This window comes from Stegodyphus dumicola, chromosome 7 (assembly GCF_044657685.1).
Source record: "Stegodyphus dumicola isolate Sdum_Otavi_A_Nest chromosome 7, ASM4465768v1".
NCBI lineage: Eukaryota > Metazoa > Arthropoda > Arachnida > Araneae > Eresidae > Stegodyphus > Stegodyphus dumicola.
This window is the reverse complement of record NC_140774.1, coordinates 76,134,697-76,162,269: the sequence shown is the minus strand read 5'-3', so window position 1 is coordinate 76,162,269 and position 27,573 is coordinate 76,134,697. Positions and strand designations below refer to the sequence as shown.

Here is a 27,573-nt window from a genome sequence, read left to right as displayed (position 1 = left end):
ATTTTTACAAATGAAAAATAATAAATACTTATTAATAATACATAGAAAGAGTTTTTTAAATTATAATAAACATGAATCCAATTTTTAACATATATATACATGTTCGTAAAAGTATATTTTTTATCTTTGTTATGTTAATGTTTGTTTTTTTACTTTAATTTCATTAAAATGAATTTTTAAAAACTGAGAAAGTTGGTTTTAATGAAAATATTAAAAACAATAATTGATTAATTAAAATACAAAACATCCTGTATCAAAGGTGTGCTAATTTAATAAAATTTTAGCATTTTATTAACTGAAATTATGTCAGTTAATAATAATAAGTAACCTTGTCTTATTGTGTAATTAATTAAAATAAAAGAACTTTATAATTAAAATAAAATTTTAAATAAATAGTAAATTACTATTACTATCTCAAAATGTTACATAGATGAACTCATAACAGTATATTCTGAAATATACAACTTGATATTGATGCTAGTTCCTGAATACTTTGGAATGAATATAGATTGAAGCATTATATGCAAATGCATGTCTAAAACCGGAATATATTTTTATAACTAGATCCAAAACAAATACAGTAAGGGGATTCAGAAAATTAACATTCTTATTACACGTGTATAGACAGTTAGTAAATACATAAATTAATAATATTCAAATCTACAATATTTTAAATGCAAGCTTTATTCTTTATTAAAAAATCTGACATTGATCTAAACTATCTCTTGATTAAAAAATCTGATTTCATACTAAATTAAAATTTTCAAAATTTACACTTTTGCCTTCTTTTTCAATATCTCATCACATTATGCTATATTATTTGAATATGGCAAAACACCAGTTATCTGCCTAAGAGAAGGCATGCTTTCAGAGAGGACTTTCTAAGGAAAACTAGTTTGTATTCACATTACACATGGGCAAACTATGAGAATGCAGCCAGCCAGTTCACTTGGGTTAGTATTAGTGGTCTTAACCTTCTGGCCACCTACTTAAATTAAGAACCAGGTTATTAGTCTAATTTGTTATTTTATTTGTAAAACATTAAAATATCATTACATTCTCAGGCACCAAAAAATGGAGTTTATGTTTTGTTAAAATATTATTTTGCAAACTACTAAGCCATTGTGCAAATGAATGTTCAGTTACAGAATTTCCTGTGATGTTGGAAGATTAAACAGGGGTTAGAGTTTTAGACTATGACATTAAATTTATCCTATAAAGTGAAATGTCAAAACCATTCTGCAATTTCAAATATTTGGCTGAATAGCTGACTTAAAATAGCTGAGAATTAAGGAGATGATTTTTAATCTTGCATTACATAGTTGAAAACTGTTATTCCAGATGCACTGATGATGTACACTTCTGTTCAAAAAACAATCAACAAAGGCATAATAAAACAAAAACCTCTTTAATAGATATGCATGAAATTGATCAAAGGGATTGGTGTGGTATTACTGGACCACATAGCAAACAATAAAACAAAGATGTATAAAACTACATGTATTACGACCATTACATCACTAAAGACAAAAACGGACTGGAAGAAAGTGCAAAGGAAACATGCTAATAATGGGCATTATGCCCTCTAGCTCAAATACATGCTTATCAATGGTGAGGGAAGCTGGCAACAGCATAGTTGCTCGCCTGTTGTGGCAGTAGCACCCATTCCTGTAGTAATGCATATTGGAGCTTGTTATTTTTAGTTAATTAGTAATTAGGTGAATATGTATGTCTATTTAAAAAAAAAAGATTTGTTTATTTATATATTTATCATTTTAAATGGGCTTACCAGACATTGTGGTTTGACTGGGATTACCTAAGTTTGAAGGTCTAGTCCTGATGTCCCAGTTAGTTTGCCATTTTTTCCTGTCATTTGTTAAAGATTAAAAAATCTCAAATATACATGAATTAAAAACTATTATTAATGCCCTCTGTATTACAGTACTGTATGCTACTGTTTGTAGATGGTGCCATATGCACAACATAATAAATTGAATTGAAAAAATATCAAAATTTTGTTGAACTAATGGACTAATTGGTGGATTCAGGGTTGCCACTCAAACAGGAGAATGAAATTCCCTGACTTTTCCAGGTTTTCCAGGTGTGTTTCAAGAAAATTCCAGTCTATCTGCGTAATGTATGTTGGCTGTGCTAAGAGGTAAATTAATTATGGTATTACTTGTATTGTGTAGCAAATTCACTTAATTATTCAATAAATCCCAGAGGACATTTATTCTTAATTATTCTTGGTATACTTTGTTTGATAATTTTGTTTAGTTTTCCACTTAATAAAATTTAAGATATATACATTGGATAACAAATGTATGTTTTATTTAATTATTACTCATGATCATCACCAGTTCAACACGAGGCTAATCCGGTCCTTATAAATCACAACGCAATGCTAAATAGTTAGGTTAGATTTTAGGTAAATTTAATTTGCGTGAGGTATGTTTTTAAAAGGCACCTTAACACTTGAAAACACAAATATAATTATAATAGTTGTTGTTTTCTCCACTGAAGATTGAGATTAGAATCTTCCCAATCTGGAACAAAATAAGTTTTTTTTTTTTTTTTTTTTTTTTTTTTTGCAGACATTCTGCTAAACGGAAGAAAGAAATCTATTTTAATAAATTGAGGTATTTTATATTTATTTCGCAGCATACATAAGGAAAAAATATGTGCATTAAATTTCGTGATGGTATGTCATCAGACTGCTATAATTAATTTCAGGATTATGCCGGAGAAAATTTCCTGAAATTTGGAAATATTATTTACTAATAATAAATAAATTTAGAGGGAAGAAGCAACATTAAATTATATGAATAACATAAAAATAATTACTTAAAAATTGAATTAGAATAATCAACGATATTTTAGGGAATATAGTTATATTACATGGCTAGCCTAGATGACTGATTACTATTTTTTTATTTTACTGCAAAATGGCAAGGTATTTATTAAAAAGAAAAAAAAAAAAAAAAAGGTTTAAAAAGATTTTGCGGTAAAATTCTAGTATACGGTAAGGCTTTGGCACGATTTTGAAAATTCTCGCCAAGACCAAAATGACCCGTTTACTGCGCATCATGATGTCGCCAAATCTCATTATTATTCTAACCAAAGAACGTCTATGTAAAGAAGAAAAGGTTCCATACAAGTAAAATGCTATTACGCCGTTAGAATGCGGAGGAAAAATTTGCCAAGGGATTTGGCGACGGAACCTGGCGGCCAGAATTTCCCTCTCCGCGATGTGTACAGGAAATTGAGAAACACGTGTTAAGAAGAAACGCTCTTTGACAAAAGGAAAACTACGAAAATCCGTTTTTAAAATTATTGCGAAAAATCCACGCAATAATTTTAAAAACGGATTTTCGTAGTTCTTTTTTCCCCTGAAAATAACTAATCCATGAATTAATTTACTTGCGCCAAAAAATATTTTCTTTTCCTTTAGAGTTTAACCACTTGCGCTAAGACTAAACTTCACGGTTGCGGTGCCGTGCGCTACAATATAACAAGCGGTAAAGTGTCTCATTTACGCCGCTCCGCATCTGCGAGTGCAATCCAGAGCTGTAACTCGAGAAATAAACAATCTCGTTGTTAGGCGACGTGTGCACCACGTTATTTTCATTTTTGCGATAAATGCTTATCGACGTGGTGTTCACGTCGCTCACGGTTTGAGACAAAAGCATCTCGACGTGCGTGGCACGTCTTTTTAGCGCAAGTCGTTAAAGAAATTTTAAACGATATTCATTTTATGAACTCTTGATAACGTGACCTTCGAACTTCGACACCGGTTTCGAGCTTTGGCAACAGATATATCAGACATGCACAGCTGTTTCCCTCTATGATGGAACGGAGCCACGTCTGTTGCAGAGAGGTTTTCCTTCTTTACAATACATATTCTTTGATTCTAACCTCCATGGTACGGTATACTAGGATAAAACCCATTTTGTTTTATACGAGAACAGGTACTTTCTTTAGTTCATGCACTGCACATGCGATTCTCGAGAATACTGGAAACCAAAAGTTGCGGGAAAGTTGCTTTGCCTTTCTAAAAGACAATCAAATTGGAGCTGCGAAAATTGGCTCTATGCCAGCTACCCCAATGACACTCACGTGATACATAATTCGCCAAAAAAGTTATCTCTTCCGACGTCGGCGCAAAAATCGCTTTTTTTGGCGGGATCGTTGTATGAACTTCCCTGACTTTTCCAGATTTTGACAAAAATACTTAAATTCCCTGACTTTTCCCTGAATATTTTGGTCAATTTTCGAATTCCCTGACTTTTCCCGGTTCTCCCGGTAGCGTGGCAACCCTGTGGATTTACGTTTTCTTACAGGCATAAGTGAATTATTTAAACTTGGAGCTGCAGACAAACATATAGCTTTACTGACAAGATCTGTTATGCTATCTACATCCAAACTTGTTTTATGGATTTCACATCTAAAGATGAAAATATATCATATTTGTTAACAACCCTCAATTACTTCAAGACCACTTAAGACTATTTCAGTAGCTTAATATTATCGAGCCAATGGTCAACGTTTTCATCAATCCTTTTACCAGCCATAAAAATGTAATTAAAATAGCTGCATAAATTTCATAGTTTATTCAAAGCAAGAAAGGAAGAACTGGAGTTAGAAATTATGGATCTTCAAAATGGTACTGCAATAAAATCCAATGTATCAGATTAAAATTTCTGGAACATAGTTAATTTCCATTTTTGAAAACAACACCATACAAGAAAATATCATTTTTGGTTCCACATACAAGTGTGTTCCACATACATGTACTAGCATTGTTTCTAACAATGTATATCACAAAATCAAAATATAGATTTAAGACTAGAATATAGATAGACTAGATCAACATATTCATGACTGCTTACAAGCAGGATATGAACCAATGGTTAATGAAATGCAATCCCAAATATTACACTAACTTTAAGTATATCTTAAAGAATAAGATGACATTTTTTATAAAGAATTTTTATACCAATGACTGTTTAAATTAGTAATTACTTATTACAATTAGTAATTATTAGTAATTACATAAGAAAACAAATAAAAAAAATTTTAACGTAAAATTATATTCTAGGAATACTTTTTTTAGTATATTATGTGTATTTTTAACTATTTCAACCTATAAATTGAAAAAAAAAAATATGCCTGCCACTTCACAAGTATTCATTCTCTAAGGAGGAAAAAGAGCTGTGCTCAATGATTTAGATTATTTGCACCTGATTTTAAGACTGGATCACTAGATGGTATAGGATAAATGGTGTATTCAGTTAGTCAAAAAAGTTTGGGATATATATTTTTCCTCTATCATTTGGTAAACATGTTTTTTAACTCAACCATTTGTCCTGTGCTTTATTTTTAAACTTAATTTGTAACTAAAATATCTAGAAAATGTAAAGTGGTTTCCCTGAAAGATACAACTTAAATTTTATGAGACTTTGACAAGAATACAAAATTTATCAGAATATAACTGTTGAAAAAACTGAATATTGTATCAGCATTGAAAAATTATTTTGGAAGGAAGGGAACTAGAAGAACAACAGTTTGTAAAAAATTTGCTTCAAAGAAACTGTGTATTCAAAAAGAAAATATCTGGATATTCAAAACCATATTTTGCTGAAGTTTTTCACTCAATGCTGAGTGACAAACATTGGAAGAAATGTTAACAGAAAAAACACAAGAAATAACATTACGAGTGAAAGTGAAAAGCAACTAATTTTTCACTGGAGTGCAGTATAAATTAAAATTATATCATAGAATGTTTATATCATATCATAAACAGAGAATCCAAAGATGTTTCAGCAGAATTTGTTGAAGATTCAAGAATTTATTCAAACAAGTATATGGGTATCAGATAAAAATATCTTAAAGGTTGATGAAATGAAACTACTCTTTCCTTTCATGTCCTGGTTTGATAAATGCCTAGTCTCTTAAGACCTAAAGTATCATGGTCAAAAATCGCTTCATTATTTTATGCTGAGCCAATACTGATGTAACCAAAGGAGATACCTCTACTCATAATTATGTTACAAAGTATATTTCAGAAATGTTTAGGATAAATATGTAGCTGAAGTTAAATATTTACCAGTCATAGTGAGAAGAAGCGTGACAAAAAGCTCAGCACTTTCTGGAACCAACATATCATCTACATCACTTTCATCTTGATATCGAGATTTCCAAGCAGTCTCTAAGCTTAAGAACCTATCCATTTTTTCCAAGGCACCTGAAATTAAACAGAAATGTTAACACAGCAAAAACACTTTTGCATTTGATAACTTAAGAAATTCCAACTCACTTTGGTGCTCAAGAGATCGCCATTGTGTAAAACATGGCTCTGTGGTCAACAGTGCCATAACATTTGGATAACTTAATGGATAACCTTGATTTTGAAGTTCTTGGGAAAATAACAGGATTTCATCAATAGTATGACTAAGTAATCTGTCATCATCAACCAAGCATGGTAGATCTGATTTTAAACGCATGACGGCTAGATTAACTAAACCCCTCATTAACTGTGTCTGAAAATAATAATAAATCACAGCAATTATACACTCATATTAAAATTTATAACTTAACTAAATAAGGAAAATTTGAAATAAACTTTTCATTTATGTATCATAAAAAAATATGTTTAAATGTAAAAGATCAACTTTCACATTAAAAATTGAAGATACAAGCAAACATATTATATAATTTAAAAGTTACAGATTATATTTAAGGAGATGAATGAGCATCTTACAATTTAATCTAATTGCAGGTTGCAATGGTGAAATTTATAAATCTGATTATTTATAGGTCTGTAGTTATGTACGTTTTAGTAACATGCAATATTAATACTGCATTTTCTAAGCCTTTTTTTTTAAATTTTATGCTACAAACTGGAATGTTGCTGTTTCATGAATGTAAGAAAATTATTATGCATAAAAGACATAGCTTAGTTTTTACCATCCTCCCATTTCCATGTAAATATGTTTTTCTCTTAATAACAATTTTACAGAGTCATAGTTTTGGCATATGGCTAAATAAATTGCTATAGGATGAAAATTACATTTTATACATTATCAGAATTCAGATTTAAGGGGATGGGACCACAGTTATCAGAATGACTTTCTCCTTTGATATGTAAAAGACTTGAAAAAGTAATTAAGCAAAAAATAAAACCTATTTTAATTTTGATTATATAGCACTATATTATATATTAAAAATTTCAGCATCAATATATGCAATTAATGTGTTTGTCTCTATTAAAATAGCATATATTCAATACACCCATGCGAATAAAGAACTTTAATTTCCCTAATGGTCATAACACATATGTTCCTTAATTTTAAAAAGATTTCACTTACCAGATTTATACTTTTTCTTACTGAATTTTTAATTATTTCAAAGAATGTGGAAATATAGCTATTGCATCGACATATAATTCAGAAATACTTTATGAATAAATACAAAATTTGCTTAAAAAAAGAATGTAAAAATTTCCTTATATTTTAATTTTTTCTGCAAACCATCAACAAAAAACTCACTCTTGCATTAATTTTAGACAATCCTTCTCTATCTAAAATAGGCTGCACAGACTTTTCCATGAAACGTGTATGATCAGAGATCCACGTAAGAATTTGAGTAAGATACCATTCTGGCTGTAATAAAAACAATAATTCAAAGTTATGTATGAAATATAGATAAAATAGAGGTTATAGTTCATAAAAAACTTAAATAAATAAGTTAATAATATACTTGAATATAAATAAATATAATTAAGGACATAAAAGATATAAAAGAAAGATTATTTAAGTTATTTTAATTCTAAGATGTTATATAATTTCAATTCAACGTTAGTTCAAACAGTTACAATTCAATAATGATTGTCAGGAATTACATTCTGTACAACACTTACAAAACAATACTAATTATCAAATTATCATGAAGGAAAGACTGAAGTTCCTACTTAGTTTTCTCAATATAAAAAAATCATTTAAAAGAAACTGAGAATTGTATCTAAAATACAAATTTCTTATTAAAGAGCTTTCTTTCACATTACAGATAAAAAATGGCAAGACTAAATTTAGATCATTAAAAATTAATAAACTAATTGGACAAATTCCAAAAAAAGAATTAAAATTGAAGTTAATACGAGTTTTTATATCAATATAAATTCACCAATTAATAAAGGAGAAATTTATACCTGTACCTTTTTGAAAGAATACCTAAATTTTAAACCATTAGTCATTGTACATAGCGTATTCGGAAACAAAGTACCGTTTCATTCTATCGCCGTCGCAGCGCTGTAGTAGGCGTCCCGCGCATGCGCACTAGTCTTTCTTGTTCACTGACTTTCAATTGTCGCCATTTTGGTTGCTCTATGTTGTGTTTTCAGTTTGTTGTGCACATTCAAAATGTTTAAGACAATTAGTTCTCTGGCTGACTGTGATATTCGTTCAGTGATTAAATTTTTGAACGCAAGGAATGTTAAACCGGCCGAAATTTATCGTCAAGTGACAGGAGACCGGAGACCACTGGGTGAGCAGCTGTGCCGCCATTAAGACTTTCAGCTTTATTGCTCACTCAGTGGGACCACGTTTATTTAAAATTTTATTACAATAATATATTTTATATTACAATAATTCATAAATAGTTCACTGTTCATTATAGTGCACAGTTCATAAGTCTTTTAAAGTTTATTTATCTGTTGAAGTTAATAATTAGTCTGAAGTAAGTTCTGATAAAGCTTTGAGAAATTTTATAGTTAGTGTGAAGTAAGTTTCATATTTGTTGATTGAAGTTGGGCTGTCTTGAAGTGATGCTAATTATGCCGAAAAAATGCTGATGTGGAATTGTGATGCCTTAATTTATGCTGCCTTTAGATTATCACAATTTTCTATGAGATATTCCATTAAATTATGAAGTTTTTTGCAGAGAGATTTACTTCTGAGTAGTTGTTTGAACCATCCTTGGGCATTTTCACTTGTGAAAGGACGAAAGTGGAGGTCTTTAGTGATTGTACATTCAAACAGGTAATGATCTATTGTTCCTGTTGATCCACATATACAGTTGTCTGTATGATACAAGCCGAAACGAAAAAGATATGAAATGAAGGGTCCATGTGCTGTTAGAAGATATGTTATTGCATTATTTGCTGTAACTAAATTTCGTGTTGGTTTTGGTAGAAACATAAAAGTTCGTCTGCCCGTATTATCTTGTGACCACATGAGTTTCCACTGTAAAATCAAGTCTTGTTCAAGTCTTGATTTTAAAAGTGATATTGGATTTGGTAAATAGGTTATTGCTGTTATAGTACTATTTGCTGCTTCTTTTGCCAAGCTATCTGCCATTTCGTTGCCCAATGTTCCACCGTGGGCACGTGTCCAATGTAGTTTAGATTTTTGTCCAGTTGGAAAATATGCGAGTAAATATTGTATATCTTGAATAAAAGGAGAGCGATTATGACCAGCTATTGCTTGAATACTTGATGCACTGTCAGAAATTATAACACTGGTTATTGAGAATTGCTTTGCATATGTCATTGCTTCTCTTATAGCCAATAGTTCTGCTTGAAATACTGAATTTGTATGATTCAATTTTGTTTTCCAGGTTTGTATAAGATTATTATTTCTGAAAATGCAATAAGCACTGCCTACGCCTAACTCTGTTTTTGATCCATCTGTAAAAATTTGAATTTGAAAATGATCTATATTTGAATTTACTATTAGATTTTCTGAATATAATTGATTTGGATGTAAGTTTACATTTTGTTTGAGTTCTTCATATCCTGTTGGATGATAGATATTAGAATTATATGTGCTTGTTTGTCGCAGGCGTGCAACTATTGTTTTAACTGCTTCTTTCTATAAAGTCAGAGTAATTGGTGGAATACCTGAAATTATTTGTAAAGAACTGGTAGGTGTTGTTCTATATGCTTCAAGTGACAGAAGTTTACGGTGAATACGTGATAAGTGATGGAATGGTGAGAAAGTGGGTAAGAATGTTTAATGCAGATCGAACAAATATCCACGCCGACGCTCGGAGTGGTCGGCCTTCTGTTGTCACTGATGATTTGGTAAGGAAAGTTGATGAAGCAATTCACAAGAACAGAAGCTTCACAATGACAACTCTTTCAGAGGCATTTCCACAAATTTCACGTACTGTTTTGTTCAAAATTGTGTCTGACCGCTTGAATTATCGCAAACTGTGTTCCCAATGGGTTCCCAAAATGCTCACTGATGTTCACAAAACAAAGCGACTTGGTAGTGCCCTGACATTTCTCCCGCGGTACAGTGATGAGGGAGAAAACTTTTTAAATCAAATTGTGACAGGTGATGAAACTTGGGTGTGTCATTTCACACCGGAATCGAAACAACAATCGATGGAGTGGAGACACACTCATTCTTCGAAAAAACAAAAGTTCAAAGTGACAATGTCATCACAAAAAATCATGTGCACTGTCTTCTGAGATAGGAAAGGCATTTTGCTTACTGAATTTCTTCCCAGAAGTGAAACCGTTAATGCGGCACGATATTGTGAGACTTTAACAAAACTAAGGCATGCCATTCAAAACAAATGAAGAGGAATGCTCAGTAAAGGAATTGTGTTGCTCCATGACAATGCTTGGCCCCATACTGCTGGTGTCACTCAATCGTTAATTCGACAGTTTCATTGGGAGTAGTCCGATTACCCGCTGTACAGCCCGGACTTGGCGCCGTCTGACTATCACTTGTTCCTGCATATGAAGCGCGAGCTTGGTGGCAAGCGCTTTGGATCTAACGATGACACGAAAAGTGCTGTGGAGTCGTGGTTATCGAAACTGGCGGGAAGTTTCTTTGACAATGGTATACAAAAACTGGTCACCCGCTATGACAAGTGTTTGATCATTGGTGGAAACTATGTTGAAAAATAGTTTAAGAAATGTATTTTCATGTAAAAATAAAATTGGATTAAAAAAAACTGTTTTACTATTTTTTTTTAAAACAGTACTTAGTTTCTGAATACGCCTCGTATCTTGATTTCATGACAACTAGTTCATGTAATTCATCTAATACAGTTTAAAAATTAATGTTCTGTATAAACAGATTTAATTTTGCTTCAGTTTCTAGGATGCATAGTTAAAAAATTGTGACACTAATTTAAGTAATCAATATTTCGAATCAACGACTCACACAATAGCTTTATCATTCGAGCATGTAATATTTCAATAAAATGGGTTTGATCAAAATTTCGTACTTCCCGGTTCCTGTACTTGTGCAACACCATTATCAAAGTTCTTTGCCTGCAATGGATTTCAGAGGGGCTGGATTTCCTTACTTTAAGTTTAACAAAAACAATTCTCTAGAAGACAAAGTAAATGAGTGATGGTTTCTTCTTAAATACTGGCTTATAGGAGGCAGAAATGCAACTTCTATATTCCATCATTTAAGGTATTTACCTTCAAAATCTTCTCTTTGGGATACACACATTATATTTACATAAAGTTATAAAAAAGTTCATGAAATTTCTCTGAGCATTACCATATATTAAAAGTCTTTCAATGGAAAGGAAGTGATTACTATAGACTGAAGAAAAAGCAAGGAAAGCATTGGTCATGCTTATAATTATGCAGATTGACTAAACAAACAAAAAGTAATATTTCGGCAGGCTAGAAACATAAATTTTGAGATTTGAATATATCATTAGAAGAAGCACTTTTTTAATTTGTTGTGTGCTTAAAATGTAACATGTCAAAAATGCTAAGCAAAAATACTTAAAAATACTGGGGGAAAAAAAAAAGAGAGATAAAAGATTTTAATGTTTTTAGTAATTGCAGGGGGGGGACAAACGATATTTTAACTGGGAATTTTCAAAACAGTATTGTGCAATTTACTTATACAAGAAAATATAATTAATGAAGAACTGATAAAACAAAATGCAAGTGTCTCACGAAAAATCAAAAAAAGTCAGAAAATTGAGAAACGTTGAAATTGCTTTTCTAGAATGATTTCAAGCTATGAAACTAAACATTTTTTCTATTTCTAGAGCTTTTTTCACTTATTCACTAAATGCAAGGGGAGACTGACACATGGCTCACAAGTTGGAGAAATAGTGAAATTCATGCCAATTCACACTCAAAATGGCAGTCGTACAAACAGAAAGAAATTTCAGATGATTAAAATTAAGGACCTTCTGCCGAGTTTGGCCAAAATTAAGGACCAAAAATCGATTCCAAAAAATCTAAGGACTTTTAAGGACCGTACGAACTCTGAATTTAATATGCAATGTTTTCCAGATAGAAATATTTGTTATAGCCTCATTCATGTTAGTGCTACATCACAAATTTTATTGAAATACCGACAGTTTACTGGAATAAACCAACTCTAACTTTCTTCCAAGAGAGATTCAAACTCAATTTTAACTTCCCATGCTGAAGTAGAAATGTATTATTTATATATAGAAATTTATATACAGCCCTACATTATTGCATTAAATTATTATATCTGCTTACATCCATTAATGCATCAAGTCTCAACAGTTTAAAAAGATGAAGGGAGAAAAGCCTGCAACTCTTCATGCTAGGAAAGACCTGCTAGGACCTGCTTCATGCTAGGAAAGAGATTCCTTAGACACAAAAAGAAAATGATAAATTGCAAACATACCAGAGGGTGTAATATACTGAACTTAGCAAATGACCTACTATTTGCATAAGAAAATAGCTTTTAATTAAGGACATGGTTCCAATAGGAAGAATTTATTAGCAAGTTATTGTCATTTTTGGCATTTACCGTAAAAATGATGACATACATGCACTCAAAATTTATAATCAGGAATATTTATAATCATGAAAAATCAAAACTTCAAATCATGAATATCTTACAATCATTTCTAAAATGCATTCTTCTACTGCATTTAATCCATTAGGTTTATAATCAGGAATATTTATAATCATGAAAAATCAAAACTTCAAATCATGAATATCTTACAATCATTTCTAAAATGCATTCTTCTACTGCATTTAATCCATTAGGTAGTAAAAGAACATGTCTTCCTCTTTTATGCTAATAACTTTCAATGAGAAAAATCCCTGATAAAAAGCAATGTTCCAATTATGCATAAAATTATTACACTATAATACAAAAAATAATACATTACTCTAATACCACTTATATTTAATTCCTATCATGAGCTAATTTTTATTTGTAACTCCAATAACAATATATTATTTCCATGAATAAGGTCAACTTGTCTGCAAACAACAGGTTCAAAATTCATTTGATATCTAAACATCTATTTGATATCAATCTATATCCATTTGATATCTATTTGTGTCCTGTTAGGTAAGAATTTTTCAAGCAGTGATTATTATGATTACCAAAGGGTTAATGAATGTGTTGATTCTTCTATTCAATAATGACCTCAACAATTAGTTCCTCTCTGTTGTAATATGGACTATTTCTAGGTTTTCATTTTTACTAATCCTCCATATATGTATGAGATTTTCCTTTTATATTATTTCAGTGTGTTTTCTGTTTGTTCTTAATGTATATATCAGTATTTACTATAGATTTCATTTTAGATCTGATGAATGATTACAGCCTCACTAAAGCAAGTAGGATAAATAGAAAAATAGCGTCTGCATCTAATTCTCAGGCAGGTATTTTCATATTTAATTCTTAGAAAAGCATTTTTCTATTTAAATCATATTTCTAATTTATACACAATTTACTTCACTTTAATTCTCAAGCCTGTCAATGTTATAATATTTGCAGAGTTATTTTAATGCAATGTGCATTTGAAAATTACTAATCCTATAAAATTCATTTTTTAACTGATGAATTTAGGGGCAAATACATTTTAAAATTCTATTTTCATGAAACTGAATGACAAGTTTACATATTTTAATACAAAGCCTACATAGAGAGAAAACAATGCTAATTCTATTAGGTATATAAATAACAATTGTATACAAAAAAATATTACACCTTGTCCAATCTGTTAGTAGGTTTCTTGCTCATAAAATGAAACACAAATCGTTTCTGAAGAGGTTGCAGCATGATTTGCAGTGGCAATAAAAGAGCAGTGTCCTCCATGCTTTCTTTCTTATCTTCAGTCTTGATGAATTCACCTCTTGCAATATGTTAAGAAATTTTGCAAGAAAACTCCAAAATTTATGACAAAAGCAAATTTTGGAATGCTTCAATGCCCATCTGCACCTTAGAAAATACACTGTACATTATGCACAAATAGCAAAAGAATGATTTGTCACATATATTCCCCACATTTGCCACATATGTTCTGAAATAATTAACAATGGTGGTACAGATGCAATAAAAAATAAAATACCCCCCAAAAATGGGGGAGGGGTGTAATCTGAAAATAGAAAACCCATTATTATACAAAGATAATTATAAGCTAATGCTTAAATTTTATTGGCAAGATTATTTATTACAACAAAGTACTTAAAGTCTAATTGCTTTAAGGATTTAATAAACAAAAATTAGATTACATTTATGTCATTCTTGGAAAAATTCATGTAGCCCATCCAGAGGCTTAAATCAAGCCAAGGATGAATTAGTATGAACAACCAGTGTTCAGTAATTTTATGGAACTTGAATTACAAAAAAGGATGATGATGATGTGATTTTTTAGTGCTTACAATGAAAAAGGAACAGATGCTCATCAAAGGATGAAGAGGCAACAATGGAGATGTTTGTGTATCACATTTATAAGTGTACAAGTGGGTCCCTTAGCAAGACAATTACTGACAAAAAGTTCAGTACAAGCATGATCAGTAATCATGCAATCAGAGAGGAGAATTTTTTTTTAAGCACCAAGAAGGATTTATCCGAATAAGAAGAAAATCAGTAGATATGATGCACATGAATTGAAAATGAAACCTTAACAGTATCATAAGAAATAAATGTTTTGTTCAGGAAAATACAACTAAAAGAAGGAAAAAAATCAATAACATGCTTTCACATAGCACATTTGGCCTTGATGCAAACTGTTATCCAGTTGGGCACTGAATGGTAGAATCAATGGATATCCTCCTACGATTCCATACACATTTCAAATGGCGAGTTAGATCGGCAAAATTCAGGGTCAGTTGAAGATGCATGCTGATCACAGCCCAAATGTACTCTAGTGGGGAGAGATCTGATGATCGCACTGGTCAGGGAAGTGTTGGCAAAGCACAAAGACAAGCAGTATCCAGCTGTGCATTATCTTGTTAAAATGAAAGGCCAGGGGCCAAAAGTAACATTGCAGGATACAGAACCTGGTTTATGTATCACTGTCTTGTAAGGCTGTCATGGGTCACAACCAAAGGGATCCAGCTATCAAATGAAATGGCACTCCATATTATAGCTCCTGGTTACCAGGCTGTAAAGTGATTATCCCACCGTTGTTCTGAAATGTCCGCTGTTCAGACATGTCTTCGCTGATCATTGGGGCTTTGTTCAGGACTCATTGCTGAAAATGATTCTACTCCAATCCGCAAGATCCCAGGCCGAAGGAGCCCACCAGCGGCCGAGCAGTAAAGTTGCTGAACACTGGTAGTTCGGTCCGAGGTTCGAATCCCACGAATGGGCTGGCTGCATGGGCGTTTTCATGGTTTTTCCCCTGTGTAATGTGTCTACGAGCCAGTTTCCGATAGAAAGTCCTCCACGAAGGCATCCCTCCCCTTAGGTAGATAGCCCTAGTGTGCTTTGCCATAATTAAATAAATAAACCAAACCCATGTCGAAGGTGCCTGGCACCACTGAAACATATCTCACAGTGTGCAATGGTGAGGGGCAGTCGCCACAGTATCCTATATAACTTCAGCCTCTGTTCACTGAGTCTCATTTTCAATAGCCATAGCAGTCACTGGTGTCCCAGTTCTGTACTCACTTTCAGTCGACTGCTACATTCTTGATGCTTTGTATGGACATGGTTCAATGATTCCTACCAACATCATCAAATGGTAGCATCACTCAAAGTCCAATGTCTAAGGATCCTGCAATTTGACCAGTCTACCTCCTTTAGTTTAACTGCATGTCCTCTTTCAAATGGTAATATCTAGTCATATTATTCACAAACCCATCTGCAAGGCACTGGTACAGTCCATGAGGGTCAATGACATGGTTGATGGAACCACAGTCGCATGGAAGTAATGCCTTAGCATTGGAATGCCCTCTGTTTTATACATATCCAAATGCTCAGTTGCAATGCTTCGGAGCTCCACTTAGTCAGCCACCAAAATTTCACCAATGACTAGCCACAAAAATTCAATCATTTGCATATTCTACCATAAGATATGGATACATAGGATTTCATCTCATTTGAATAACTCCTTCTTGGTGCATCGCTTGTTTATCTTATACAGTGTATTTGCTCTAAATATGGTGATGACCATATTAAAAATGACAAAGTGCTTTCAACTCTATTTATGTACACTATAAGGGAAAAAATAAAACTTACTTTTTAATTTTACCTTGTATATACCACACACATTAATTTGAAATAAAAGTATAAATTTTCCCTATGATCTAATTCTTCTTGTAGAAAAGTAATTATTGCTGAGCATTATTGGTTTTGCCATGTATTTGGGAACATGATACCCACTAGAATTAAAATCTTATAAACCCTTCCTTAACATCACAAATATTCTACACTTTTTGCCACTTCTTTATTTTTGTTGTTTAATATTGTGGATACTTAAAAACATACGCACTTCCTTTTGCTCCTTTAAGTCTTTTAGAGAATGTCACAATTTGTTTATGATTATAGCCAGAATATATGTTTTTTTCCACTTTTATACTTAAGATTATTAATCTCATCTTTAAATATTTTTTGATATTGATTTATGCAATATAATTTTATACTTATAATAAATACTTAAGTCATGAAAAAAAATGTTCTATTGTTAAAAAAATTATAAACACACTACATAAAAACTAGGGTTAAAAAAAGGATAAAGTGAAGAACAGCTCCAAGACATATAAGAAATTATACAATAATAAATAAGTATATTTATGCACAGCAATACAATGCAATATGATAATATAAAGGATACGGCAAAGCAATTCTGTGTATTGACACAAAAAGTTGTTCAAACTTCAAAAAAACATCAGGAGATTGATTTAAAGGAGCAGTAAGATTTGTTGAAAGTACTGGCCAATGCAAATTCTGAAGAGTCTTTTGAAATTCCCTATAAAATTTTTTTAATTAAAAATATGCATTTTTTTAGCACTTTGAAAAAGCATCTTTATGAAAATAAGAGGCACTTCTAAGGTCTCCTAACTTTTCACCTACAGAAATGAAAACATGTAGAAATCTGTTTCAAAAGACAATAAGCATTTGCTGAATTTGGATGAGGCAGTTGACCATACCATCCAACTCATAAAAAGCCCATTACCTTGTATAATAGTGAAAGCATATTAGCTACTAAAGGATGGTGATATTTATATTTGAAGAATAGCCTATTCCTATTGGTTTCATAAACCTGCATGCAATAAAACTCATTGAAATTAATTGGAAGTTATATAGCTATATGGTGATGACGGTTCCCAGACAAAAGCCCACTGGACGAAAGCGCACACGACAAAAGCCCACAAAAAAAAGCCCACTATGATAATTACCCACGTGACAAATGCCCACAGCGATGAAAACGCACATTGATAAAAGCCCACATAGATATAGGCCCACTCTGATAAAAGCACACACTGATAAATGCACACATAATCAAAAGGGACTTATGGTTTTTATTACTATAAAATGTATTTATAATTTTAATTATAATAAATAGAGTATTCAGATCTGAATTTTAATGTCTCAAATATATGTCTGTTTGTATATTTTATCACTACTTTATTTGTTTAATTTATTAGGTTGAAAGCAAACTTTCTGCTCTCTGATTGATTAGCTATAACATTTCGATGATAAATCTGAAATTGCATTTTATTATTTATTTACTTATTTAACTTTGGTATGTGTACCTGAAAATGAAAAATATCATTGTGAAGTTTCTCAGGTGCTATTTTTAAGGTAATATGGCTGAGATTAAATATAATTATGTTTTATTATTAAAACTATTAACTTTTTAATTAAAAACACTTGAATTTTATTTTATTTCTTTTTAATTTTTCCTTTAGTTCCTTTTTAGTTTAGGAATATTCAAACAGCTAAGCACAATGAAAATTTGGCAAAGAGATATTTTATTCTTTACTTTAGACTGAGCTTATTATCAAAGTTTAAATATATATCTCATTGAAAGCTTTTTTAAATGTAACAATTATAATTTGGCGATTTTCTAGAAATATTTTCTTTCAGATTTCTGAATAAATTAAAACTGTCAGCTGACACCCTGTCAGAAAATGAATTACAAGTGTAACCTCTTAATCTTTCAACAACATCAATTTGGAACAGTGTTTTTAATTTTCATTTTATTTATTTATTTATTTTGAGGGGGGGGATGGAACAACTCTTAGAAATCAACATGTCTACTAATTTAAGTAGTACAATCATCTCAATCTATAGTAATAAATATTAAAGTTCATTTCATTAGAGATTGTGAAGATTACAAAAAACTATGCATATAGTAACATCAAATAAAATTTTTTAACTACATGAACATATACAGTCAAAGTTCATAATTTTTAGATGATAAGTATACATATTATATAAATTCATCATTCATTAATAGTATTATGTATAGTAATAGAAAATTAATATTTAATGTTTCAAATTACATTTTTTAAAATAATTTGTCTTGCATTTACTGTATATTTGTTCTAGACGTATGGATATCAGTTATAAAACATGAAAAAATACACAGAAAGCAGCTAATCTTATATAACAGCTAACAAGTGGGAATGAAATTAACTTATGTAAAATCCAAGTTGTGAAAATTTAATTAGATTATTTGAAACCGTGCTTTTAATTCACTATGAAAACAGTAATTGTGATAGCATACACAAATGTTTTCTTAAAAATAATAGAATACAGTACTTTTATCTTTCTCGTTGAAATAAAAGTTCGGCTTTATTTCAACTTTTAATTCTCCATATTAAATTCATCATGTGCAAAATGTTCTGCAGTGTTAAATTAGTCATAAATTATTCTCTGTATATGATGAAAATTTACATACATTTTATACTCACTTATAATTTTGTAGAATTAAAAGAAGCAGTGTGGCCAGTATTCCCTTTCACCTCCCTTTGTCGGACTTATACGAGGGCACTTCCATTTGTCGCATAAATATAATAACAAAGTTACACATATATGTATATGTTTATAATTACATTATTTTGACTCTCTTAATTCAGCCAGAGCCCAAAATGAAATGTGTTCCTCTACTTAAATTTATTGTTCAATTATTTGTTATTAATTTATTTTTTGTTTTATCTTTATTCATGAATCTACTTTATGCAGCTGAAGAAAAAAGGGAAAAAATATTCATTTTAACATAGCTTATATATCGCTATGGGTTTTTGTCAGTGTGGGCTTTTATCAACAAGGGCTTATACTTATGTGAGCTTTTATCAATGTGCGCTTTTATCGGTGTGGGTATTAGTCGTGTACGCAAATTAACCCAGTGGGGTCTTTTTTGTGGGCTTTTGTCGCGTGTGCTTTTGTCTGGTCACCGGTAAAGACATTACAAACAAAGAATATGTATTTAAAGAAGGAAAGCTTTCACACATGTAATGTAAACCAGTTTGACTACTGCACCACAATGTGTACGTACAAATTCTCCTCGCCAAATCGCCAAGTGTATGGGAGATTGAGGAATAGTAAAAATTCAAAGAACTTACAGGATTTATTCTTTCACAAAGCATTTTGTGATAATTTAAACTTGGATTTTCATAGGTATGTGGCGTTCCGACAGATACTTCAACTTCTATTCATGAGATGGCGCCACGTGTAAAATCCAGTTCTTAATCGGAGCAGCAAAGCAACGTCATTACTCCCTCAGACTTCTCGTGAGACAACTGTACGCGACGGTAGCATGAACTGCGTTCCGAGCTCTGTGTTGATCTCTGCAATGTAATTTAAATTGTAATTTAGTACTTAATATATTCTTTTGTTATAGGAGATTGTCTACTCTTATTTTCTTTAATTATATCATGCATTAAGCACACGACCACCAAAAGTGGTGACCTTTTGACTGAGCATGCTACTGACAATGGATTTTCAACGACCCTAAGCCACGTGCATCCAAGGCATTCTGAAGAACTGACTAAAAATAACAATGAATATGGACATTAAACGTATGCTACAACGTACCCCTTCAATTATTTCTAGAAGTATTGATATATATTGCTTGTGTTTTTTTTCAAAGTCTTGCATATCATCGCAAGGAGCTTCAGCAAATCATCAATGTGATCTGTTCCGTTCCGCTGACTTCGCCAGTCGTGCAATAATTCTTCGATCATTCAACTTTTGTGACAAGTGTGATACAATAGTGATTTTCGCTAAATGTGCTACATCAGTAATTTTTCTGCAACGTGCTACGGCAAAATTCTTCCCTCAGTGTTCGAAAGTAGTGAATTTCTTTCCCACGTGCTACAGGAGTGATTTCCTTTTTCCTTCGATAATGTGCCTCAGCTGTGTGAAGTGGTGATTTTGTGTGTGCGCAATACAAAATGAACGCATCATTTTTTTTCTCAAATAGGGGTTTCTTTTCAAATGCATTTCGGTAAAATATTATTTGTGTGTGTAATTGCTGACCCTGTCTTATTTGTGTGTGTATCATTACGTAAATTTTTTCTGCATGGTTAAAATATTTATTGTTATCATGGTAAAATATCAATAGTGTATCCTCATGCTACAATATTTGTGCTGTTAAGTGTTTATTAATTAAAGTGAAAATTATCTATCAGTATGCCCGACGATATTCCACCAGAGCCACAAATCACACGCGTTGTGGTGAAGCCACCACCTTTCTGGAAAAATAATCCTTCATTGTGGTTCACTCAGATCGAAGCACAATTTTCTATCGCTCGCATTAGTGAGGATTCTACAAAATTCAACAGCAAATTCATGCAGCAATTGAGTCTGATATTCTGAATTCAGTGCATGACTTAATTCTCAAACCACCTGATTGTGATAAATACTCCAAACTGAAACAGCGGCTCATTGAAATCTATTCAGAAAGTGAATCTTCAAAAATACGTACTTTACTACAAGGACTTGAACTTGGAGATCAGCGACCTTCATACTTGCTGTCACGAATGCGTGATCTGGCAGGAAGCCATTTTAGTGACGACTTGTTGAAGTCACTATGGCTTTCGCGTCTCCCTAATAACATACAAATAATTCTTGCTGCTTCCAATGAAGATCTAACCCGATTAGCAGCAATGGCTGACAAAATTAATGAACTTGTTACTCCAGCTTATGTCAGTGCTGCTAATGCTGCACCTTCCAGTTCATCCCTCGAACAACAAGTGGCTGAATTGACCAAAAAAGTATCTGAACTCTCAACAAGTCTTCATGCTTCACGGAGATACAATCGATCAAATCAGGGCCCATGTAATAAATTTTGTGCCCGAAGCAGGAGTTGATCTCGTCACAATACTCGAACGCAGTACAAAAAACCCACAAATGGCATCTGTTTTCATCATATGAATTTTGGCACTCAAGCTCGCAGGTGTGCCCCTCCATGCACTTTTGAACGAGCGGGAAACTAAATGGGCGGTCTTCTGCTGGCCAACAGAATGTCCGCCACATCGACAGAATAGTACTGGCTGATCGTTCAACTCAGTTATGTTTTCTAGTAGATACTGGAGCTGACATATCAGTGCTCCCGAGAACTAAAACAAATGCTCACCAACTTAATAAACTTGTACTGTATGCAGCCAATGGTACCCAAATTGAAACCTACGGCACCAAACTATTGACACTTGATTTAAACTTGCGCCAGACTTTCAACTGGCCTTTTATTATTGCGGATGTAACTCAAGCAATTATTGGTGTCGACTTCTTGACACATTTCCACCTTCTAGTGGATGTCAAGAATAATTGCTTAATTGATGCTACAACTCAGATGACATCACAGGGCCAAGCTTCTCACATATCGAACGTACCTACCAACATAAGTGTTGTATCGGGCAGCACACGGTTTCATCGGTTATTAGTAGAATTCCCTGACATTTTAACCCATCCAAATCAAGGCGGCGTACTCATCAGCCAGAAGTGTATCATCACATTGAAACACATGGCCCACCTGTATTTTCCAAGCCTCGTCGTCTTTCTCCAGAGATGCTAAAAGCTGCTCGCAAAGAATTTGAATTCATGCTAGCACAGGGAACCATTCGCCCATCTAAAAGTCCATGGGCCAGTCCACTTCACATGGTTAAAAAGTCTAATGGTGACTGGCGGCCTTGTGGAGATTATCGTCGACTTAATGCCGTCACAGTCCCTGACAGATATCCAGTCCCACATATCCAAGACTGTACCCATCTTTTTCATGGAACAAACATATTTTCTACCCTCATTCTTGCCAGAGCATATCATCAGATCCCAGTGCATGCTGAAGATGTGCCCAAGACCGCAGTGACTACACCATTTAGTCTCTTTGAGTACTTATAAATGCCATTTGGCCTTCGCAATGCTGGCCAAACATTTCAGCGTTTCATACACCAAGTACTGTCTGGCCTCGATTTCTGCATCCCATATTTTGATGATATCCTGGTTGCATCTACAGATGCGGGAAGAACATTTTCAACATCTGCGTCAGATTTTCACTCGCCTTAAAGATCATGGATTAAAACTAAATCCATCCAAATGTGTACTTGGTCAATCCTCAGTTTCCTTTCTTGGATGTCTTATCACCCAGAATGGAGTCAAACCTTTACCGGAAAGAGTCAAAGCAATTAACGACCTACCTCAGCCCAAAACCATCTCTGAACTGAAGCGTTTTCTAGCAATGTTAAATTTCTACCAACGCTTTCTGCCAAATGCCGCAAAAAACAAGCCTGCCTACATGAGTTTCTGAAGGATAGCAAAAAAAAAAAAAAAACGATCAACGAGCTGTCCCTTGGACTGAATCTGCATCTGCAGCATTCGTGCAATGCAAACACGATCTGGCAAATGCAGCCACACTTTCTTATCACTCACCTAGTGATCAGCTCTCTATAATGGTAGATGCATCTGACACGGCCATAGGAGCAGTGATTCAAGCCCATACCACTAAAGGACTTTCCCCAATGGCATTCTTCTCCAGAAAACTTACTACGGCAGAAAGGAAATACAGCACATATGACAGGGAGCTACTTTCTGTGTACTGTGCTGTTAAATACTTCCGGCACAACTTGGAAGGACACGACTTCATCATTTTCACCGATCATCGACCATTAACCTTCGCTTTTAGAAAAAACTCTGACTCATGTTCTCCTTGTCAGCTTCGACATCTGGATTTCATCGCCCAGTTTAGTACAGATATCAGATATGTCTCTGGTACTGATAATTGTGTCGCTGATGCCTTGGCTCGGGTAAACAATATCAACCTCACTACCCCAGATTTCTCTGAAATTGCAAAAGCTCAACTGCATGATGAGGAACTCAAGAACCTAACCTCAAATCCACAAACCTCCCTTCAGTTACAACTGCTGCACATTGATCCAACGCTTAAAATTTACTGTGACATAGAGAACAATAGAATACGTCCCTATATTCCTGTCAATTTTAGACGTGAAGTGTTTAATGCCTTGCACAATTTGGCACATCCTGGAATCCGTGCCACCAAAAAGCTGATCACAGACAGATTTGTCTGGCCAGCAATGAATCAAGACATCACAGAATGGACTCGTTCATGTATTAGATGTCAACGGTGTAAAGTATCCCGTCACACTCACAGCCCCATTCAACAATTTAACCTTCCAGCAAGACGCTTTGATCATGTGAACTTAGACTTGGTTGGCCCATTGCCTCCTTCAAATGGTTACACTTACCTCCTCACTTGTATTGATTGGTACACAAGATGGCCTGAAGCCATTCCTATTGAAAATATATCCGCTGAAACTGTAGCTCGAGCATTCACCTCCCAGTGGCTTTCAAGATTTGGCATGCCTACCACCATCACTACTGACCAAGGCCGACAATTTCAATGTCACTTGTTCGCATCCCTCACCTCTCTTCTTGGCATTGGCCATATTCGCACAACACCATACCATCCATCTGGAAATGGGATGGTGGGACGCTTTCACCGATCTCTCAAACAAGGTCTGAAGTGCCACAGTAGCACACACTGGACAGAAGCCTTACCCCTAGTCTTGCTTGGTCTTCGCACAGCATTCAAAGAAGACATTGGTAGCACTTGTGCTGAAATGTTATATGGTGCAACCCTCCGTCTGCCAGGTGAATTCTTTCACCCAGAATCTACTCCAGGTATCGACCCTCCAACATTCCTTCAACGTTTACGTGAGACCATGAGTAATATCTCGCCAACCCCAGCATCTTCGCATAACCAGCCAAGCTATTTTGTACATCCTGCGCTTGAGACATCTTCGCACGTATTCGTGTGCAACGATTCAATTAAGCCAACTTTAACACCTTCATATGATGGTCCATTCAAAGTTGTCAAACAAACACCGAAACATTTCACCCTCATCTGCAATGGCAAACAATCAGATTGGAATTGATCATCTCAAACCAGCATTTCTAATGCAAGATCCAACAACTTCCTCATCAACGTCACTTCCGGAAGAAAGCTTACATCCCGTTCAAGAGCAACCTAAAACTACCAGATCTGGAAGAAAGGTTAAATTTAACCCAAAGTACTTATAACGTACCGATGGTACTTGGGGGGGAGTACTGTGGCGTTCCGAAAGATACTTCAACTTCTATTCATGAGATGGCGCCACGTGTAAAATCCAGTTCTTAATCGGAGCAGCAAAGCAACGTCATTACTCACTCAGGCTTCTCGTGAGACAACTGTACGCGACGGTAGCATGAACTGTGTTCCGAGCTCTGTGTTGATCTCTGCAATGTAATTTAAATTGTAATTTAGTACTTAATATATTCTTTTGTTATAGGAGGTTGTCTACTCTTATTTTCTTTAATTATATCATGCATTAAGCACACGACCACCAAATGTATTGTTATTCAAAATAAATAACCATCAATTAATCTACTCGTGCAGATCACTAATTTGATTTATATCAATACAGTGGGGGGGGGAATGGTGTCACAGAACTTTGAGTTCTTGATAAAGGCAACCTTCAGCACTGCTCAAAAGCTATTACATGCATGTGCAAAATAATAAAATGCTCGATGGATTTGCCACGTTTTCCTCAGTGGTCGGAGGCAGCCACTCTACTTTGGCATAGCCTTCATTCTTAAAATACATTTCTTTGTTACAGTGTACAGTCATTAGGTTAATTGGAAGCAAAAACGATGAAAAATATGCAACCGCCTTCACCGGGAATTGAACCACGGACCTCTGAAATACCGGCTCAGTGTGCAGAACTACTACACCACGAAGGCACACTAGGGAAGTGGGAGAAATACCTTATATACTCCCCTTTTTAAAGGGCGACTAGGATTTTAGGGGACCTAGTCACCAAAAACTGGGTGCGGAGAATCATCATCCACAACCCTTTTAGTTCGGGCGCCACTTGTAGAGTCATTAGGATTTTTGGAAGCAGAAAAGATGAAAAATATGCAACCACCTCGCCAGGAATCGAACCACAGACCTCTGGAATACCGGCCCAGCGTGCAGAACCACTACACTACGAAGGACGCTAGGGAAATGGGAGAAATACCTTATAACAGATGTGAAAAATATGTATTTACTGATTAATTCAAGGAATGTTGAACACTAAGTGAAAGCAAAGCAGCTTTACCAATGCAATAGCTAATCAATTGCATAACTGTGAAAGCGGAACACATGATTGTGACTTCTTCCGATTTACCATGTTTAGATCAGTAATGTTATCGCTAAAAAAAGATGACAAAATTCGCAAAGCAGTCATGGGATAAATACGAAACTTTGCAAAAGTTTCATTGCTGTTGAGGATCTGCATAGCCTCTCTCCCCCAAAAATTCTCTAGTTGTATAGCAATAACAGAAACAGATAATATGTAACTAATAAATAATGTTATGCATTTTTTAAACAAATTCTGAAAATATAATTTGTGCCTTTACATGAGATCAAAATTTTTTTATTAACAAGAGATGACATAAGCATATATATACCCACTAGCGTGTGTAATGATTCAGAAGTCGATGATGCAGCAGAGAATACAGTTATGGAGTGATGGATCTTGATGTGTAAAAGATGTTGGTCATAGCAGCTGATTTAACATTTCTATATTCTTGATAAGCAAATTCTAAACATGAATTTCAGAGAATAAATATCACAATCTACACACCCATTCTTCAGAGAGCTTTTGACTTTTTTAATATCTAAAGAAGGAAAGTGCTGCAGCAGACAGTAAGTTTGGATGCTGTGGAAAAGGAAAATGAATGCAACATGTCCAAGAAAAAATTTATTCAGAATTAAGTGGTTTTGATTCAGCTTCCTTATGAATGGTTAATTTTAAGTTTCAATTTTCAAAACTGACACTATCGTTTGCGAAGTCTTATGTAAGTATCACATGAGAGAGAATAATTTTGAAATGATGGAATTTATTACAAGCAGCTATTATTTTTAGGGTAGAAAGGGAAAATAACTAAATTGAAATTGTAAGGAATGATTACAATTAAGATTATAATTTTAATTTATATATATATATTTGTCCATATATATACAATGAGCCTTCTCTGAATGTCAGATAATTTTACTTTTTGTAAAGGTCTTAAATTGGTGACCAATGCTAATGTTTATATATACTTCTCAAAATATATGGCATATTTATTTCAGCTTCGAGATGAAACAAATATGAAAAACAACTCACTGTACTTAATTTAACTCATTTATGATCAATACTCTAATTAAATCTTGATTAATTAAATCACATACACATAAGAATTTTCTTCACTAACTGTTATTTTTTCAAATTTAGAAAAAAAAGTTATTTTACACTGAAAACATTTGTTAGCATTGAAAACAAAAAATAATTCTTTTAGGTAACTATGGAAACTAACCTTTTTAAATACTCTATAAATCTACTGAGGTGTTATAACTTGAGAAAATTTCAGATTTGTATTTTGAAGCAGAATTATTTTTCAAGGTACTTTTTGTATAAATCCTAGTAAACGATGCATTAAGTTTGTTTAAAAAGGGGGGGGGAATCTAGTAATTAAAAAAATAATAAAACAAATGTGAAATTCATCAATATACTCTATATCTGCAAAAAAATTTAATATTAAAAAATTCCCTAAAATTCAATAAAAGAGTCATTGAAATCTGTCCCTCAATAAAATTTTTACTCTAATCATGTCACAAACATCAATCATACATGAAACTGCACACCACATCAATCATACACAAGACTTCAAATTGATGGAAGCTTCCTCCAGATGGTTCTGGGAATGTTGATGGATGAATATAAGGTTTTTAGCATAGCCCCCAATAGGCAATGTTGATATATGATTGAAGTATAAAGAGTAGCTTCATTTCATTAAAGTCATAGGATGAGCCAAGAATACTGTTTAAAGCCAAATTAAA

The 27,573-nt window shown here is 33.3% G+C and overlaps 1 protein-coding gene across 2 annotated transcripts in view; it reads right to left on the bottom strand.

Annotated features, from left to right (window-relative positions):
• Rint1 (RAD50 interactor 1) overlaps positions 1–27,573 on the bottom strand; it is a 61,470-nt gene that overhangs the window by 17,160 nt on the left and 16,737 nt on the right. For both annotated transcript variants that reach the window (XM_035368642.2, XM_035368646.2), the window contains 5 exons: positions 17,041–17,175; positions 13,968–14,112; positions 7,548–7,661; positions 6,317–6,539; positions 6,107–6,244 (listed from right to left, as the gene is read on the bottom strand). In XM_035368642.2, coding sequence (XP_035224533.1) covers positions 6,107–6,244; positions 6,317–6,539; positions 7,548–7,661; positions 13,968–14,112; positions 17,041–17,175 — 755 coding nt within the window. The remainder of the gene's footprint in view (positions 1–6,106; positions 6,245–6,316; positions 6,540–7,547; positions 7,662–13,967; positions 14,113–17,040; positions 17,176–27,573) is intronic.